General features: G+C 45.8%; 1 protein-coding gene across 3 annotated transcripts in view; it reads left to right on the top strand.

Moving 5' to 3' along the window:
- Positions 1-274: 274 nt before the first annotated feature.
- The window catches only part of ARHGEF6 (Rac/Cdc42 guanine nucleotide exchange factor 6), a 98,985-nt gene continuing 79,068 nt past the window's right edge, over positions 275-20,191 (top strand). For 2 of the 3 annotated variants that reach the window (XM_032329495.1, XM_032329491.1), the window contains exons 1-3: positions 275-559; positions 765-1,191; positions 2,365-2,448. In XM_032329495.1, coding sequence (XP_032185386.1) covers positions 1,027-1,191; positions 2,365-2,448 — 249 coding nt within the window. In that variant the 5' untranslated portion in view covers positions 275-559; positions 765-1,026. Of the gene's footprint in view, positions 560-764; positions 1,192-2,364; positions 2,449-11,651; positions 11,747-20,191 lie in introns of those variants that run through there. The other variant, XM_032329494.1, reaches the window with a different exon arrangement.

The raw sequence follows: 20,191 nt of genomic DNA, 5'->3' as shown, positions 1-20,191 counted from the left end.
TGTCGGGGAAGCATCAACTTTCCAGACTGTAGTATAGACAGAGGACAAGCACTCTTTTGTTCTCAAAAGTTCTGTTTTTAAGTGTTTTGTACCCGCTCATGGGACTGTGTCTGCCCCTTTGCTAGGGGTACCACAGCTGGAGTGTGTAGTGGAACCAGGTCCAGAAAAAGAATTGCTAAAGAATGCAAGTAAACAGGATGTCAGATGTTATCCTTAGCCTGTTTCCCTAAACATAGCTTTTTTGGCTGCAAAGTAAAATACCATTCTTCTAGCTTCTGCTTCCACGCTGGGATGGCTGACGGCAGGCACGGTCTTCATTCGCTGGTTACGTTATCACCGTGCAATTCAAGGTGTTCTACAAGGAATGATCCCGAGACACCATCTCTGTGAGACAGGATGTGGACATCCGGCCACTTCTTGGAAGAATTTTCTCGGCCTACCTTCCCCATGAGGCTCAGATCTGTCTGACCTAAGAGCCAGTTGGCATCTTCCTCCTGACAGAAGCCAGATTTTCACTGGGGCTAGACTATTTATTGACAGTGTTTTCCCAGACCGGCCCGTGAGTGTCTCATTTCCAAGGTCCCCTCTGTTTTCCAAGAGCACTTGCTTCCTTCTCTCTCCTCCCTCCCCAGCCTCCTCCTCATTTCCTTCCTTTACAGCTTCTTGCACGGTTGGGTTTTTTTTGGGGGGGGGATGGTGTTTGTGTGTGTTTCTTCTTCTTCTTCTTTTTTTTAAAAAAAAAACCTAATGAATTTGTTTTGCAGGTTTGGACAAAGAAACCCAGCATTATCCAAGGATTTTTCTTCCTTCTATGTCTGCATCTTTTAAGCGCTATCTCTGTGGCTTTAAGATCCCGGCATTCGAGTGGGTTCCACGGTTATCTAAGAAAAGTTGTCAAGAGGCTTTGCTCTGCAAGCCCCAGAAGAGAACTTATAAAAACGGAAGGCAGTAGCAGATGCAATTACGGATGTGGCTTAGTCGTTGCAGCTGCCCCACGGAGCTGTGCAGAGCATACCGTCCTCAGCGATGAACCCAGAAGAGCGAATCGTGACATGGCTTATATCCTTGGGAGTTTTAGATTCCCCCAAAAAGACCATCTGTGATCCGGAGGAGTTCTTGAAGTCCTCGCTGAAGAATGGGGTAGTGCTGTGCAAATTGATCAACAGACTTAGGCCTGGCTCTCTAGAAAAGGTAAGGGAGATGGGCAGTCTCTTTGCCATTGCTTACCACCAGAGAGCAGTAATAATGTAACCCTTGAGACGTTCTGTTGCCCGGGGCCTCCGGACTCTCCCACTTGAATCTCTTCCTGGGAATTTGGCATTCTCTCTTGTTTCTGTAGTTCAGAAAACACAGAAAATGAAAGGTTATCCTCTGGCAGTTGGCCCCCAAATATAGCAAAAACCGTGATGCACCGTTGGTGCCAGGGGACAAGGAGAAAATACCCATATCATTTGCTCTGTCATAGAGAGACATGTTCTACCTCCCCGTGTACCAAACTTGAGGTATATATGAGTCTTTGTAATAATGGGATGATTTATGACAGATATTGATGGTGTTTATTGACAGTTTGGCTCAAATCAATGTCGATTTTCTTCTCAAAGAAAGAAAATAGCCTTTGAAACAGAGGCAACCAGGAGAAATAATCCCAAGCATCAGAAAGGTTTGTTTAAACAACAGAAAGCAGATACATGTGTTGAATGCAACATGTGTTCAAAGTGAAATTAACCTCAGTCTCTTTTCAAAAGCCTAAAGTTTTATTGTTGGAAAGCTACTAGGTCATGAGGATGGGCAATTTCTAATGTAGGCACTTTAAGTAAGTTTAAAGGTCAGATCCCACAGCTAATGTCTGCAGGTTAACAGGGGATGTGACTGTGAGCATAACATGAGTTCTTTTGCCTTCTTGAACCGGTTTGTGTTTTTATTGAGCAAATTGATTTCCTTGTAAGTTTCCTTAAACTTGAAAAAAAACAGCATACAGAACTGTAATGAAATGTAGCAAACAGGAGAACAGGATTTTAATGTCCCTCATGGGGAGGAGGGAGCCAGCTAATAGATTAAAAGCAAGAACCAAGCTCAAAAAACAGTCTGGATCCAATTCACTACCCCCACACCTCAGCAGAAGGCAAAGAAAAGTTTTGTCAGTAGAGATAGAGGGTTTGGGACTGGAAGTTTGGTGACATTTGAAACAGACCGACCGTTTAGACTTACATCACTTCCTCCAGTGGTTGTTTCTCTTCCTGGATTGATAGCAATGTGGCCCTCTGTCTTAAAAAGCCTACTTATCTAGTTATCAGAACCTGAGGGCTAGGGTGTGCTTGGCATGGGACCACAGTGTCTGAGTGACATGTGACTCTGTTTCTCTAGTACTGCTTGGAGCCCCAGACCGAAGCTGACTGCCTCAACAACATTGGTGACTTCCTGAAAGGATGTGCAACCCTTCAGGTGGAGGTAAGCCCTTGGTTGATTTTGACCATCAAACATGGGTAGCATATTATGGAAACCATGGTTAAGACTGGTGGTCTCCAGGGGTGGCGTGCTAGTTTGTCTAGCACTGAAAACCAGTGCCAAACCCAAACCAAACCAAACCAAATCAAAACTCAGAATAGGATATCTTTGAATACAGCATCCGAGCCCTGAAAGCAGGCTTCCGGTGACAGAAGTTATGTGTGGAGCTTCTCCGCTGGGGAAACTGGCTGCTTTGCAAGGGGGCGGGGTGGGGGGCGCGTCACTGTAATGCCTCTGTACTGGGGAAAGAGGAAAGTATATTGTCCCTTTTCCCCATTAACCCTTTAGAATAGAAGCCTTGAAAAGCCCAGAGAACCTGGCCCTGTGGTAGAAATTGTGTATTAAATTACATTGCCTTGTTTTATAGTATATGGATCTGTACAGTACATATGGGGGTCTTGCTGGAAAGGAGGTGATACTTTTGTCTGAGTGTCAAAGTACTTCTCTGCTCCTCTGTGTGTGTGTGTATCACATCTTTATTTGCAGAAGCAAAAACCATGGAAACAATATCAGTATCTAGCAATAGGGGAATAGTCAAATAAATTCTAGTACATTCAAATAATGCTGAAGTCTTACACATTCATTTAGAAAAGATGGTAGGTTTTTTAACTTGAAGTCTAGTTGACATATATTATGTTAGTTTCATATGTACGACATAGTGATTGGACAATTCTATACATCACACAATGCTCACCACGCTGAATGTAGCTACCATATGTCACCACATAATACTATTTTTTTAAAGATTTATTTATTTAGCGGGGGATGGACAGAGGGAGAGACAGAATCTTGAAGTAGACTCCCTGCTGAGCACAGAGCCTGGTGGGCAGGTGGGGTGGGGGGAACTTGGCTTTGGGCTTGACATGGGGCTCGATGCCAGGGTCCTGAGATAATGACCTGAGCTGGAATCAAGAATTGGCCGCCTAACTGACTGAGCCCCCTCAGTTGCCCCTACAAGTTATTGACTATGTTCCCTATGCTGTGCTTGTCATCCCCGGGCCTGCCTTACTTTATAACTGGAAATCGGTGCCTCTTTGTCCCCTTCATCTCTTCTCTCTGTCCCCTCCCCTCTGGTAACCACCAGCTTATTCTCTGTATTTATGAGTCAGTTTCTGCTTTGTTTGGTTTTTGGTTTTTAGATTCCACGCATGACGGAAATCATAGGATAGCGGTCTTTCTTTGTCTGACTTATTTCACTTCACATGATACCCTCTGGGTCCATCCATGGTGTCACCAATGGCAAGATTTCCTTCTTTCTGTTGAGTTGGTCAAGTGCATATATTCCACATCTGTGTCCATTCATCTCTTGATGGACCCTTGGCTGGTTTCCGTATCTTAGCTGTTGCAAATAATGCTTTGATAAGTGTGTGGGTGTGTATCTTTTTAAATTCGTGTTTTTGTTTTCTTCAGGTATTTGCCTCAGTGTTTTGATCTGTAAGATGGACACATTAATTGCTACCTCATGGGGTTGTTTTACGGATCAAATGAGATGCTATATAATAATTTCGAGCTAAGAGCTTGGACCCAAAAAAGATCTATGAGATGATAATGTATGTACAGAGCTCATCAGGGAAACAGGGACATTAAGAAGTGGAGACACGTTGTGACAGTAGTATTTGTGGAGAAGTATTCGTAGTGGGTTGATCATGGACTCTGACCTAAATTGTTTGGGTTCAGAATCTCAGTTCTCTCTCAGCTTTGTGACCTTGGGCATGTTCCTTGACTGTGCCTCGGTCTCCCCATCTATAAAATGGGAATAATAACAGCACCTATCTCGTAGGATCAGTATAAGATGTCAATGCATTCATGTCCCCAGAATAGTGCATGGCACATAGTAAGCATTTCTCCAAGTGTTAGCTATTATTAGTAGTAGTAATACAAGTCGCTTTGCCCCAGATAAACTTGGCTGGCTTCAGAATTTTTCCTAAAGTTAGCTACAGCATCAGGCTATAGTTGTCCCAGAATATTTTATCCAGGTGTCCCTGTTGCCCACTGTGAGCTGCGTGTGTCTGCATTGGCTCGTGTGTGTGTGTGTGTGTGTGTGTGTGTGTGTGTGTGTATGTGTCTTTTGAGATAGGTGTAGCCTGAGACTTTTCTATATATCTTCTAGAATAACATCTACTATTGAACAGATCATGGTATTTTCCATTTTATTTGACAAATAAAAACATGGTGAGGCTGCCAATGATTTCCGTGCTGTGAAGCTGCCAGAAGGTATCCTGAGCTTCTTTGCAGTTCTCTGAGAATACTAGATGATACGGAAACACCTCCTGGGTCTAGCACTGTGGGAGAACGAGTCGTTTCACAGAAGTGGATTTTTCTGATAGCTAATGCTTACTCGTTTAAGTACCAGTGCTTAAAATATTTTCACCCACTTTGGAGATGAATCTTTTTGAAAAATGCATATTAATTTTCATTTCTTGAATGGAAGGCACTGGGTGTATTTTTATCTCTCTTTGATCATTGAGGCTGGCCTGAACATCGCAGGGGTATTGGAATAGGGCGGTATCTGGCACGCAGGCGAAGCACATAACTTTCTCTAGTTTGGCAGACTGGGGTTGGAGTCTTGGCTCGGTCAGTTACTGACTGTGGACTCCAGGCAAAGTTACTTGGCCTCTTTCTGTTTCAGTTTCCTCATCTATATAATGGAGGCATTAACAACATGTACTGCATAGGATCGTTTTTTTTTTTTTTTTTAAAGATTTTTTTTATTTTTATTTATTTGAAACAGAGAGAGAGAGATCACAAGTATGCAGAGAGGCAGAGGCAGGCATAGAGGAGAAAGCAGGCTCCCCGCTGAGCAGAGAGCCCGATGCCGGCCCAGATCCCAGGACCCTGAGATCATGACCTGAGCCGAAGGCAGAGGCTTAACCCACTGAGCCACCCAGGCGCCCTGCATAGGATCGTTTTAAGGATCAAATGAGAGAATATACCCAAGGCATGAGACTGAAAGTGAAGCTGGGGGGGGGTCCCACAGCTAGGAATATGCACCACCTAGTCTCAAGCTCCCAGGGAGCTAGGAGACAGACCGAGACACACATAACTACAAAGTTTTGTTTGTTTTTAAAGATTTTATTTATCTATTTGACAGACAGAGATCATAAGTAGGCAGAGAGGCAGCCAGAGAGAGAGGGGCAAGCAGGCTCCCTGCTGAGCAGAGGGCCTGATGTGGGGCTCGATCCCAGGACCCGATGCTGACCCGAGCCAAAGACAGAGGCTTAACCCACTGAGCCACCCAGGTGCCCCCCTATTACAAAGTGTTTTTTTTTTGTTGTTGTTGTTGTGTTTTTTTTTAAAGATTTTATTTATTTATTTGACAGTGAGAGAGAGATCACGAGTAGGCAGAGAGGCAGGCAGAGAGAGAGGGGGAAGCAGGCTCCAGCTGAGCAGAGAGGCCGATGCGGGGCTCGATCCCAGGACCCTGAGATCATGACCTGAGCCGAAGGCAGAGGCTTTAACCCACTGAGCCACCCAGGCGCCCCTATTACAAAGTTTTTTCAATTATTTTTTTCAGTTGACTATATTTGACATGTGACCTGTAACCTTAAGGTGTACAGCATGTTACATTGCTGTATCTATATATTGTAATATGATTGCCATCATAGATATACTTATCATATCACATAGTACTACTATGATATTGTTGTCTATATTCAATATTACGCCAGGCATTAGACCACTGTGGCTCACTTAGTCCTTAAGCAATATCAGTGTTTATCTCCCCATCTCCCCATCCTGTGGTAACTACCATTTTACTGTCTTTTTTTCTGAGTTTAACTATTAAAAAAATTTTTTTAAAGATTTTATTTATTTATTTGACAGAGAGAAAGACACAGAGACAGAGCGCAAGCAGGGGGAGTGGGAGAGGGAGAAGCAGTCTTCCTGTTGAGGAGAGATCCCGATGTGGGGCTCCATCCCAGGACCCTGGGATCATGACATGAGCCGAAGGCAGACGCTTAACAACCGAGCCACCCAGGTGCCCCATGAGTTTGACTTTTTTAAGGTTTTGTTTACTTAGACTTGAGAGAGAAAGGGTGAGAGAGCGCAAGTGGGGGGAGGGGCAGTGGGAGAGGGAGAGAGAGAGAATCTCAAGCAGACTCCCTGCTGGGCATGGAGTCCCTAGTTGGGGGTTTGATCTCAAGACCCTGAGGTCATGATGTGAGCTGAAATCAAGAGTCAGGGGCTTAATTGACTGAGCAACTCAGGGACCCCGAGAACACACTATTACTTAGCTAAAGAAAGAGTTCTGGCTTGAAAGAGTTAGTTGGGAAATGTAGACAAATGTAGAAACCAGAGCTGGGGCAGTACAGTGATATCTTGAGTACTGGCTGTGGGGCACAGCGGCCCCATTAAAGAGCTGCTGCCTTCCGAACCTCTGGGTGGCCAGTGGGTCTCTCCAGGGGACCTCCATCCTTGTGCTCGCAGATGGCTATAGTGTCCTAGGGCCTCTAGAAGATCACACAGCTAGTAACTGAGAGGTCTGCTGAGACATCTAAGAAACAAAGCCCTCTCTAAAGCACTTTCCCAACGTTGATATTTTGAAACATAGAAGTTGTTTAATTTTTATTATTTTTATTTATTTTTAAAGATTTTATTTATTTATTTGACATACAGAGATCACAAGTAGGCAGAGAGGCGGGCAGAGAGAGAGTAAGGGAAGCAGGCTCCCCATTGAGCAGAGGAACCCGATGCAGGGCTTGATCCCAGGACCCTGGGATCATGACCTGAGCCGAAGGCAGAGGCTTTAACCCACTGAGCCACCCAGGCATCCCCCTATAGAAGTTTTTTTAAATGTGATAAAGTCGAATTGATCTGTTTTTGCTGTTGTTTGTGTTTGGGGTATCATGTCTAAAAAAACCCTCATTGTCTAATGCTAGGTCATGAAGAGTTATACATAATGCTTTCTTGTAAGAGTATTAGAGTTTCAGCTCTTACATTTAGGTCTTTGAATCATTTTGTGTTAATTTTTGTATATGGTGTGAGGTAGGAGTCCAAATTCATTCTCCCTTTTTTTTTTTTAAAGATTATTTATTTATTTATTTGACGAGAGATCACAAGTAGGCATAGAGGCAGGCAGAGAGAGAGAGAGGAGGAAGCAGGCTTCCCGCTGAGCAGAGAGCCCGATGCGGGACTCGATCCCAGAACCCTGACATCATGACCTGAGCCGAAGGCAGCGGCTTAACCCACTGAGCCACCCAGGCGCCCCTCATTCTCCCTTTTTTAAAGATTTTTTTATTTATTTGAGAGAGAGAGAGCACAAGTGGGAGGAGGGGCAGAGGGGGGAGCAGACTCCCTGCTGAGCTCAGAGCCTGATGTGGGGGTGCATCCTAGGACCCTGAGATCACGACCTGAGCCGAAGTCAGATGCTTCACCAGCTGAGCCACCCAGGCGCCCCCCCAAATTCATTATTTTAAACACTATTTTTGAAAAGACTGTTCTTTTCCCCACTCAATCAATTAATGTAGCAGTGTAATAAGTTTTCAAATCAGAAAGCATGAGTCTTCCAAATTTGTTCTTCATTTTCAAAATCATTTTGGCTATTCTGGATCCCTTGTATGCCCATATGGATTTTAGGATCAGCCTGTCCATTTCCACAAAAACAATAAAACAAACAAAAAAAACCCCACAAAAAAACTCAGCTGGCATTTTGATAGGGATTGTGTTCAACCTGTAGATGACTTTGGGGAATATTGCCATCCTAACAATACTGAGTCTTCTGATCCGTGAACACAGGATGTCTTTCTACTTATTTGCGTCTTTTAAAATTTCATTCAACAGTGTTTTGTAGTTTCTAGTGTGTGTATCTTATACCTCCTTGGTTCCTTTTGATGCTATTATAAATGGAATTATTTTCTTAATTTCATATTTGGATTGTTCAGTGCAAGTGTATAAAGATACAACCAATGTTTGCTTATTGCTCTTGTATCCTTCAACTTTGCTGAACTTAACTCATCAGTTTGAATGTTTTTTTGGATTCCTTGTGGATTTCTTATACAAGATCATGTCATCTGTGCATAGAGATAGTTTTACTTCTTCCTTCCAATCTAGATGCCTTTTATTTCATTTTCTTGCCTAATTTGCCTGGCTAGAACCTTCAGGTCAGTGTTGCATAGAAGTGATTAAAGTAGACATCCTAGTGTTGCTCTTAATCTTACGGGAAAGCCTTCAGTCTTTCACCATTAAGTAGGATGTTAGCTGTGGGTTTTTCATAGGTGTCCTTTATCGGACTGAAGGATTCTCTTCTATAACTGTTTTTTTTTTTTTAATTCTTTTCTTGTCCTGAAAGGGTGCTGGATTTTGTCAAATGCTTTCTCTGTATCTGTTAAGATGACTGTTGGTTTTCATCCTTTATGATCTTGATAAGTAGTATTACTTTGATTAGTTGTCATATGTTAGATCAATCTTGTAATGCTGGGATAAATCCCAGCGGGTCATGGGGTTGTATGTGCACATAGAGATGGATTTGTATACATCTGTGATTATTCTTGAAGCTTTTTTTTTTCATAGAAATGGAATTACTGTGTCAAAATTTGATAGATATTCTCAAATCCCCTTCAAAAATGCTATATGAAGCTCTACTCCCACCAGGTGAGTAGGAAGTGCCTTCTTCCTGATGTCCCTGGCAGGACTGGATATTATTTATCTTTCATATTTGCTAAAATGTTGGGTGAAAATGGTATTTCGTTTACTGCTGTAATTTGAGGTTCATGATCCTAGTGAGTTTGGGTATCTTCTGACCCCTTTATAGTTCACTTACATTTCCTTTTCTGTGAACCAGCTCTATCTTTTTTATGTGTTTCCAGAATGGAGAAGGCAGGAAGGACACTCAGGCCTCAAGAGAAAATCTTCTAGAACATATGGAAAAACCATTCTAGCAGTGTTTTCTTTTTTTTTTTTTTTTGAGATTTTATTTATTTATTTGACAGACAGAGATCACAAGTAGGCAAAGAGGCAGGCAGAGAGAGAGGAGGAAGCAGGCTCCCCAGAGCGGAGAGCCCGATGCGGGGCTCGATCCCAGGACCCTGGGACCACGACCTGAGCCGAAGGCAGGGGCCCTAACCCACTGAGCCACCCAGGTGCCCCGTTAGTTTTGTTTTCATTCTGCCTTTGAACTTGGGAGGAGGAGGGACAGATATAGTTCTTCTGATCAGCGGAGAGTGGCCTGGGTGCTACCTCTTTGACTACACTGGTCTGGCTACAGCCCCCATGCTCCGCTCCCGGCTTCACCTCCAGCTGATACTCCTGCTCTGTCCCCTGCTACCTCTGCTGCCAGCCCACTACTATCTCCTGTTTTGCTCCTGGGCCAAGCCTACTTTTATAAAAAGAGGTTTTGCTTATTGAATGTCTATGAGGCTCCATGAATGCTTCTCTCTATCTCTTTCTCCCTCCCTCCCTTCTTTTCTTTTCTCTCTCCTTCTCTTTTCAGTACCAGCTGGTATCAGTAGGGCTTTTCTTTGTCCCCGCCCCCTCATTGCCTCCTGTCTCCCTGAGTCACTCCATCTGCCTTGTCACTGGAACAGCATGGGTGCCATCCCCAAAGTGGGGCCTGTGGGATGGACGATCTGCCATTCCCCAGGGGCTGCTTTGCATGAAGGCCTTTCTGGAAGGGAGGCAGATCTACTAATGACCAAGAGTCACAGCTAAATCTCCCATAAGAGAGCTCCAGCTCTAGGAGAGCAGAACCATCTTGGAGGAGTGAGGCCTGAGGCCAGGTAACTAACCAGTAGCTGTAATGGGTATCAGTCAGACCCTCCTTCAAGGCCAAGTCTGCCACCTGTGTGAAGTCAGAGACCCCCCCACCCCTTCCCTAGGCCTCGGTTGATTCATCTGTGAAAGAGGAGACTAGAGTAGGGATTGGTAATGTCTAACTGTTGGGCACTCTATTTTTAACTGGCTCAATTCCAAAAGTTTCTGCTGGGCAGAGCTTTGTATATTTAGCCGCTCAGTTTGTGCTAGTGGGAAGAGTAAAGAGGCTATCGGAAGTTTTTTGTTTTTCCAGTTGAGCAAATCTGACACTCCTAATGGAATTTCCCTGAGTTCCAGGGCTCTGGCCGTCCTAATCTTTTACCGACTGCATCATATTTCTGTAAAAACTGGACTTCAAATAAGGCCGTACATATTCCACATCTGTCGTGAACCTTATTATGCTCCTAACAGGCCCCTTTGACCTGGGTCCTGTTACCAGAGAGCCCAGGAAGGGCATCCAGGGTAGTTGGGGAAGGGATGGGTGTTGAGGGCCACCGGAGAGCGCTTCCTTTCTCGCCCTCCGGCTGGGCACAGGGAGGGGGGGTTCCAGCTGGCGTCGGGGATCAGGAAGCGGGCAGCCAGGAAGGGCTCGTCCGCCAGGCCGGGATTCCCTCCCGAGGCCCCGGCAGTGGCCGGCAGCAGGCCAGGCGCCCGCGGCCCAGGGCTCCGTGGAGCCGGCGGCGGCAGCATGCGCAGTGTGGCCGTCGCCGTTCCACCGCGGCTTCTGCTGCTGCCACGGCTACCCGGGCGGCGGCGGCGGCTGCTCTGCCGCTGTCACTTCCAGTTCCTACTTCGGAGATCCAGGTCCGGGTCACCGCTTCCCCGCCGCTGGCCCGGTCCCTCCAGGCCGCCCTCCCTGCCGGGCTCTGGCTCCGGGCCCGGAGGGGCCAGCGCGCGCAGCCTGGCGGGGTCCCCGGGCCGCCGCTCCCGCCCTCCCGCCGCCGCCGCCAGCGCCGCCGCCGCCGCCGCCGCCGCCGCCGCCGCCCCGCGCGCCCTGGCCCGGCTCGCCGCCAGCGCACCCCGCGGGCGCGTCTCCCGCAGCCCGCTCGGCGCCGCGCTCCTCCGCCTGCCGAGCCGCACAGCTCTGGAAGCAAGAACTTAAGGCAAGAATCTGGCATCCCTTTGGATTAAAAAAAAAAAAAAGGCATAAAGCAAATCCTTAGGCTTGAGAGGTGGCGGGCGCGGCACGGAGTTTGGAGACGGGCGCCCCCTCCTCGCCCGCGTTCGGGAGCAAAGTTGCAGCCGCCCCTCCCCGCCCGGGCGAGCCGAGCCCAGCTCTCCAGTTTCGCTCGGGTGGCGGCCGCGCTCAGGGCAGGGTCCCCTCTCCGGCTCGGTGCACGGTTCCCGCAGCCTTGGCACGGGCTCGCCTGCCCGCTCGCCGGCCCCGTGACTCGCGAGGGCGAGCCGCTTCCAGGAGTCAGCGGCGGCGGGTGCGCGGCGCGGCCGGAGCGAGCGAGCGAGCAGCGGGAGGAGCAGCGGGCAGCGGCCGAGCCAGGTGACCTGTCTGGGGGCGACGGGGTCAAGGGAAGGGGAGGACGCGAGGGCCGGGGTGGGGCCGAAGGACCCTCGTGCAAAGGAGCCGCCCTTCCTTCCCCTGCCGTGGCTCGCAGCCCCAGCCGCGAGGTCGGCTCTCGCCCGGGCCTGGCAGTGCCCTGGGATCCCGGGGGCCCGGAGGGGGAGGGGGGCGGGGGCCGAGGGCGCGGAGCGAGGACGCGCCAAACTTAGGGGCGAGTTGTCCGGCTCCGGCCGCCGGCTTTGCAGAGGACAGGGTTCCTTCTTTCCCGGGGAACCAGGGCAGTAGTCGACAGTACTGTTTTGGACACTAATTTGATGCCTGCCCCCCCCCCCCCCCCCCCACTCCTCAGTCCCCGGCATCGCACGTTTGGGGAGATTTTCAGCATTGAGCACACAGCTGGGTCGCAGGAATGGTTTGTGGATGGGGTAGGACCTGTACTCTGCAAGGTGTACCAATATGCCCGTAGTTAATTTCGAGTTTTCATTTTCCAGTCATTTAGGAACCCAACAGGTATTTGAGCTATTTCGTTTCTTAGCTCTAGAGTGGAGAGCCCTTAAGTTTATCTCTGTCTCTTCAAAAATCTTATTTTTATTTTTGGTTTGTTATTGTTTGGGTCTGTATGGGTGACTCACATGATTTTTTTCTTCCCTTTTCTTAATGTGTAGTGGGAATACAAATGGAATAAGGGAATATATTAGCCTATGCAACTACTTACGGTTTTATGAATAAAAGCGTCACGTAACCCCCGAAAAAAAAATCACACAATAGGATAAATTTCAGTTGATGTTCTGTAAAGTATTAACAATTTTAACAGCAAGATTCTAAGGTCCAACTGCTTTTCTAACTTCTATTTGCCTGGAAAGCCCACAATTTGTCCTTGAACTTCCTATCTTAATTTTGACATTGACCATGGTAAGAGGAGCTTGGATGACATCATTTGCTCCAGCCACAGTTCTGGTGTTCTGTGACTGAGAGCACCTCTCTCCAAAACGTTAAGGCCTGGGCCTGCCCTTGGACTTCAGCTGAGGCATTTCCAAGGATTTCTCTTAAGCAGAGTATTACGCTACATGCCAGGCAGTGCTGCAGTCCCTTCTTACATAAGTGAGCTTCAGGCTGGGTGTGCTTGGAGCGGTTAATATCAGAGAGTTCTCAGTCTCCCGGGGGTGGTGGTGGTTGGAGATTGGAGTTTGGAACAGAGTAAATTTGCAGCTTCCATCGTCGTCTTGCATTTCTTTGCTGCTCATTTTTTTTTTTCAAATGCCTTCTACGTACCTTATCTGAAACTCGCAGGGCCCTTGCAAAGCATGTAGGAAACCAAAAAGTTAGTTAACCAGTCATATACAGCTTACCAGTCAAAACTCCAACCTAGGTCTTCTGCTCTCAGCTCAGCACTTTTTTGTTTGGTTTGTTTTTACTGAACTATGACATTTTATACAACAGCGTTTCATTTTGCACATTTTATGGATGGTATGTCTTCCAAGCTACTCGTTTTTCTGTACTTTTTGCCAACTCACATCTTGGCCTTGTCTTTGCTCGCACAGGGCTGGCGCTGTTCTTAAGGATGAGGGCAGGAGAAAAGCCTTCCAAAGGAGGGTCTGTGGTTTGTATTTACGGACAGTCTGTGTCCTCTCCATTCATCTTCAGGAATAGCAGGTTTGACATCATTAGTCCAGGTATAATATTACTCCAGTCTTTACAAAGAAACTCATTCAGGAGGAGAAATTGGAGAGTGTGGGTTTTGTGCATTTGCAGCGATCTGCTCATCCCTGTGCTTAGATGCAAAGGAGGAAAAGGAATGGAATAGCTACCACTTAGCCACCACTTCTTAAGAACCTGCTGCTATATTCTAGGTACTGTGCTTGGTGCTTTACCTATATTACCTTGTTTCATCCTGCCAGCAATCCTGGGAGGGAGGTGGTGGTGTGCCCATCACACAGTGGAGGAAACTGAGGTTTGGGGATCATCCAGACAAATGTCAGTGCAGATCAGAACATCACTGCTGATGGGTCTGGCTCCAGAACTCGTTCCCTTTGCCATGTACCAGACTGTCCCCCAAAGGAGCTATTGATAAATACAGGAACACTAAGCCCCTTGGTTTTCAGATATGGCTGTACATCAGAGCCATCTTGGGAGTTTCTGTAAAATACAAATGTGAGGTTTCCCCCCCCAACTGAGCACTGAGCCTAATTGGTCTGTAAGTGGAGCCCAGGCCTGGGTATTTCCTTTCTTTTCTTTCTTTCTTTCTTTCTTCTTCTTTTTTTTTTTTTTTTTTTTTTTTTTTAGAGAGGGAAAGGTGTAGAAAGAGAGAATCCTTTTTTTTTAAGATTTTATTTATTTACTTGACAGAAATCACAAGTAGGCAGAGAGAGAGGGGGAAGCAGGCTCCCTGACGAGCAGAGAGCCCAATGCGGGGCTCAATCCCAGGACCCTGGGATCATGACCGGAGCCCAAGGCAGAGGCTTTAACCCACTGAGTCACCCAGGTGCTACAAGAATCTTTTTTTTTTAAGATTTATTTTTATTTATTTGACAGAGATCACAGAGAAGCAGGCAGAGAGGGAGGAGGAAGCAGGCTCCCTGCCGAGCAGAGAGCCCAATGCGGGACTCAATCCTAGGACCCTGAGATCATGACCTGAGCCCAAGGCAGAGGCTTTAACCCACTGAGCCACCCAGGCTCCCCCACCTTTTTTTTTTTTTTTTTAAGATTTTATTTATTTGTCAGAGAGAGAGAGGGAGAGAGCGAGCACAGGCAGACGGAATGGCAGGCAGAGGCAGAGGGAGAAGCAGGCTCCCTGCTGAGCAAGGAGCCGGATGTGGGACTCGATCCCAGGACGCTGGGATCATGACCTGAGCCGAAGGCAGCTGCTTAACCAACTGAGCCACCCAGGCGTCCCTCCCCCACCTTTTTTAAAGATTTATTTATATATTTGAGAGAGAGAGAGAGTGCATGGGAGGGCAGAATAAGAGGGGGAGAGAATATGAAGCAGACTCCCCGCTGAGCACGGAGGCTGACATGGGACTCGATCTCCCAACCCCAAGATCATGACCTGAGCCAAAATCAAGAGTCAGGGCTACCTGGGTGGCTCAGTCAGTTAATCGTCTGCCTTTGGCTTAGGTCATGATTCTAAGGTCCTGGGATCGAGGCCCATGTCAGGCTCTCTGCTCAGTGGGAAGCCTGCTTCTCCCTCTCTCTCTGCAGCTTCCCCTGCTTGTGCTCTCTCTCTCTCTGTGTCAAATAAATAAATAAAATCTTTTTTTTTTTTTTTTAAAGATTTTATTTATTTATTTGACAGAGAGAGATCACAAGTAGGCAGAGAGGCAGGCAGAGAGAGAGGAGGAAGCAGGCTCCCCGCTGAGCAGAGAGCCCGACGCGGGACTCGATCCCAGGACCCTGAGATCATGACCTGAGCCGAAGGCAGCGGCTTAACCCACTGAGCCACCCAGGCGCCCCAATAAATAAAGTCTTTAAAAAAAACAAAAACAGGGCCGCCTGGGTGGCTCAGTGGATTAAGCCGCTGCCTTCAGCTCAGGTCATGATCTCAGTGTCTTGGGATCGAGCCCCGCATCGGGCTCTTTGCTCAGCGGGAGCCTGCTTCTCTCTCTCTCTCTGCCTGACTCTCCGCCTACTTGTGATTTCTCTCTCTGTCAAATAAATAAATAAAATCTTTAAAAACAAAAACAAAAACAAAAATCAAGAGTCAGCTACTTAACCAACTGAGCCATCCAGGGGCCCTGGTATTCTTTTTTTTTTTAATGTTTGAATAAACTTCATATTGAAATATAATGTGAATTCAGAAGTCGCACCAATTCTAAGTATATGGTTTGATTGAACCTTTACAAATTGAACACATCCATATAATCAGCACACCAATTAAGAAACACAACATTCCCATCCCCTGGAAGCCACCTTCCTGCCCCTTCCCAGTCACACCCCTCACCAGTGGACCCCACTACCCTGACTTCTAAGACAATAGAGTCATTTTTTTCTGTTTTGACATATTATATGAGTGGAATCATATAGTAGGTACTCACTTGTATATAGTTTTTTTACTCAGGGTAACATTTGTACAAGTCACCCATGTCTTGGGGCCAAACGGTTCATTCTCTTAATCGCTGGTCATATCCTATCCTGTGGCTGTACCATCTTTTGTTTATCCATCCACCTGCTTGTGGCCGTCTGGGTTGTTGCCAGCTTTGGGCTGCTGTGAACAGTGCCGCTGTGCGCTATGCATGTCTCGTGCCCGGCTTCTGGTGCTGGGTTTGTACATGGGAACGGAACTGCTGGGTCACGGGCTATGTCTGTGTTCGGCTTCAGTAGGTTCTGCCCAGCAGTTTCCCAGAGTCACCGTGTCTTGTAATTAGTTTGTTTCTTGGAAGGTCCCCAAGCGATCCTAATGTGCCGCCAGATGTGAGAACTACGTCCGTGGTTTATCTCGAATTCAGCCATCTAGCAACCTCTAGTGTCTGCCACCTAATTGAGAACCGTAAAGAAAGAGATACCAAGCTTCCTCCAGAATCTCGGATCTTCTAGAAAATCTTCTCGGCTGGATCAGGCAGTTACCGTCTTCATTCCCATAATCCTTTGCACCAGGCTCTCTTAATGCTGGCAGGCCACTCCTGATAGGGATCTGTGGACACATTTATCTCTCTCCTAGTCTTGGCACTTCTCAAAGACAGGAAGCTGAGTTTGATCATTCTTAAAATGCCAGCGTTCAATATAACATGTGCCCCTAGTAGGTACTCAGTAAATGTTTAGTGGCTAAATGACCAATAGCACGAGTGAGTGGTGAGGGAAGGTCTGGATTGTAGAAAAGAGCCCCCCCCCCCCAATCTTTGCACCAAGGCTTTGGCACTTCATTCCTGGGAGATTGCCTCAGGATCTCACTTGAAGCCTAATGACTTTTACTGCTCTAAGCATGTTGGAATTATGGGTAATCTGGTTGCTCATCCCCAAACGGATTAGAAACAGAAAACTAGATTAGATGAGATAAGGTATGTGGATGCACTTTGCAAATTGGAGAACAGCATGGAGATAGAAGGTTGTGATAAAAGGAGAAAGGGGGCTGCGAGGGCCTGGATGTGCCGGCAGTGGCAGAAAGAGTACATATCCATGTACAACATGGAAGAAATGAAATCAACAGCACGCCCGGAAAGGAGACAGGGAGACTCTGAAAAGCAGACTCCTGAATACATAACCATTTGGGGCTTTCTGGTTCGAGGTCAGGCAGCTCAGCACATGCTCTGCGGTTGAGTGGCTCGAATTTGTGATCTTCCCTACCTTGGTCTGGGTTTGAATCCTGGTCAGGGAAACCTGTGTTCTTGAGCAGTCGCATAGCAGGGCAGGGCCTAAGAACCCCAGCTTTGGACTTGAACTGACCTGGGTTGGCCACTTCTTATGTGTGCGTTGACTTTGGTGGCAGTAGCGGTAGGTAATACTAGGAATGTGCTACTTCTCTGTATCAGGTATACACTACCCCTTAGCTGTAAATGAGAGAAAGCAGAGAAAGCACTTGGCACAGTGCCTGGCACTGAGCAAACTCAATGAAAGCTAGATTGTAACTGGAATTTTAATATATCCCAGTGTTCACACATGATAACATTGAGTTATCAAAAAAAAGTTCACTTAAGTCTTTAGTTATATTAAGCAAACTCTAAGAAGTGACTCATGCTTTAGAGAGAGAGAGAGAGAGAGATCTTCTTTTGAAATCCTAACACTTTAAGGTGTAAAGAGAGCTGGTGTATTCTGGATTTTTCAATTTATTTGAGGGAGGCTTGGATGGCTATGTATTTCCCCCTTGGGACTGCCTTTGCTGTATCCCATAGGTTTTGGACCAAAGTGTCTTCATTCTCATTGGTTTCCATGAATTGTTTATGTTCTTCTTTGATTTCCTGGTTGATCCAAGCATTCTTAAGCAAGGTGGTCTTTAGCTTCCAGGTGTTTGAGTTCCTTCCGAACTTTTTCTTGTGGTTGAGTTCTAGTTTCAAAGCACTGTGATCTGAGAATATGCAGGGGATAATCTAAGTGTTTTGGTATCAGTTGAGCCCTAATTTGTGACCTAGTATGTAGTCTCTTCTGGAGAAAGTTCCATGTGCACTTGAGAAGAATGAGTATTCTGTTGTTTTAGGGTGGAATGTTCTGTATATATCTATGAGACCCATCTGGTCCAACGTGTCATTCAGTGCTCTTGTTTCTTTATTGATTTTCTGCTTGGATGATCTGTCTATTACTGAGAGTGGCGTGTTAAGATCCCCTACTATTAATGTATTCATAACAATATGACTCTTTATCTTGATTAAGAGTTGTTTATATAGTTGGCTGTTCCCATATTGGGAGCATAAGTATTTACAATTGTTAGATCATCTTGGTGGATAGTCCCTTTAAGAATGATGTAGTGTCCTTCTGTATCTCTGACTACAGTCTTTGGTTCAACCAACTGAGCCACCCTGGTGCAATAGTCTTTAGTTTAAAATCTAATTTATCTGATATGAGAATTGCTATCCCAGCTTTCTTTTGAGGCTTATTGGCATGAAAGATGCTTCTCCATCCCTTCACTTTCAATCTGGATGTATCCTTAGGTTCAAAATGGGTCTCTTGTAGACAGCATATGGACAGGCTCTGTTGTTTTCTCTAATCTGTAACCCTGTGTGGTTTTATGGAAACATTTAGGCTGTTCATGTTGAGAGTGATTATTGAAAGATATGTTTTTATTGACACCATGTTGCCTGTGAAGTCCTTGTTTCTATTGATTGTCTCTGTAAATTTCTGTTCTGTGTCAACTCTTGGGTTTTTTCTTCTTTTATAGAACCCCCCTCCCCTTTATATTTCTTGTAGTGCCGGCTTAGTGGTCTTATGTCTCCATCAGAAAGGATGAATACCCAACTTTTGTATCAACATGGACGGGACTGGAGGAGATTTTGCTGAGTGAAATAAGTCAAGCAGAGAGAGTCAGTTGTCATATGGTTTCACTTATTTGAGGAGCATAAGAAATAACATGGAGGACATGGGGATATGGGGAGAAGGGAGTTGGAGGAAGTTGGAGGGGGAGATGAACCATGAGAGACTGTGGACTCTGGGAAACCAACTGAGGGTTTTGGAGGAGAAGGGGGTGGAGGAATGGGTGAGCCTAGTGGTGGGTATTAAGGAGGGTGTGTATTGCATGGAGCACTGGGTGTGGTGCATAAACAATGAATCTTGGAACACTGAAAAGAAATTAAAAAAAAAAAAAGAAATCCTAACACTGAAAACAATTTGCCAGATGCCTCAATTGGTTAAGTGTCTGACTCTTGATCTCAGCTTAGGTCTTGATCTCAGGGTTGTGAGTTCAAGCCCCACCTTGGGCTCCATGCTGGGTGTGGAGCCTACTGAAACAAACAAACAAAAAACTTGGATACAGGGCGGAGTAAACTGTGGCCTCTGTGGGATGATGGCTTCTTCCAGGTTTCTGGGCTTTTATACCAGTTACTTGGAGAATTTAAACAGGGAGGAACCTTAAAACAGGAAAACAAAATCCTGCCATCTTGTTTCTTAGTTCCATGCTTTATTGGACAGAGACTTCTTGTTTGTGGGGGAAAAAAATCCATTTTTTTTTTAAAGTAAAGTTGAAGGTAAAATGCCCACATATTTTCTAATACTTGACACCCCTCTTCTGAAGGCAAAACCAAGCTGAGTGTTTTCTGGGAACTTTGGATGAATCGTGGTGGCGGCCTTGGCCTCTGTTCTCGTATTGACCAGCACGCATCAGGCCTTTCAACATTATTACCATCTTTTGCTCACTAATTGAAGCTCTTTTCTTTTTTTGTACTTGAAATTCTCAGTGCCTCACATCATAGAAAATAATTTGAATTTAGATTAGAGTGTACTGAAATATGTTTAAAATTATTTATATGTCCTATTTAATTTGTTTATGTATCTTATTTGGAGGGCTCCCTAAAGACTGTTTAAATTTCAGTGGTATCGTGGCTCAGTGATATCCACAGAACAGAGACTAGAACCTTTAATTATAATTTCTGTCAATTTACGTATAATCTCAAGAGTTTTATGAACCAGATATGAAAGTTCATGTTAAGGTCTCCAGCTGGTTGTCTTGCTGTTGTTCTCAATGTTTTGCGTGGCCAATTTTTAACTGCTGAAAGCAATTTGTATATGGTTTCCTTTATAAGAACTCAAGACTAGAGATGTGTGGGGCTCCAGTTCTGGAGAAGACAAAGCAACCGAATTCTTCAGAGACGATGAATTATTCAGTTGTTAGCCACAGTAACTTCTTTAGCTACCATTTTGTGTGCTAATAATAGAAACAGTTTGGATGGGTTCCTCTTGGAATTGAAAAAATCAGGAATGCTTTTTGCTCTTTTCTAGTCTATGCAGAAACTAGAAGGTGATAAAAAAATATTTTCAGTTTCTCACGTTTACTACCTGGGTGAGGTA

Source organism: Mustela erminea, chromosome X (genome assembly GCF_009829155.1).
Source record: "Mustela erminea isolate mMusErm1 chromosome X, mMusErm1.Pri, whole genome shotgun sequence".
Classification (NCBI taxonomy): domain Eukaryota; kingdom Metazoa; phylum Chordata; class Mammalia; order Carnivora; family Mustelidae; genus Mustela; species Mustela erminea.
This window is presented reverse-complemented; position numbering and strand designations above follow the sequence as displayed.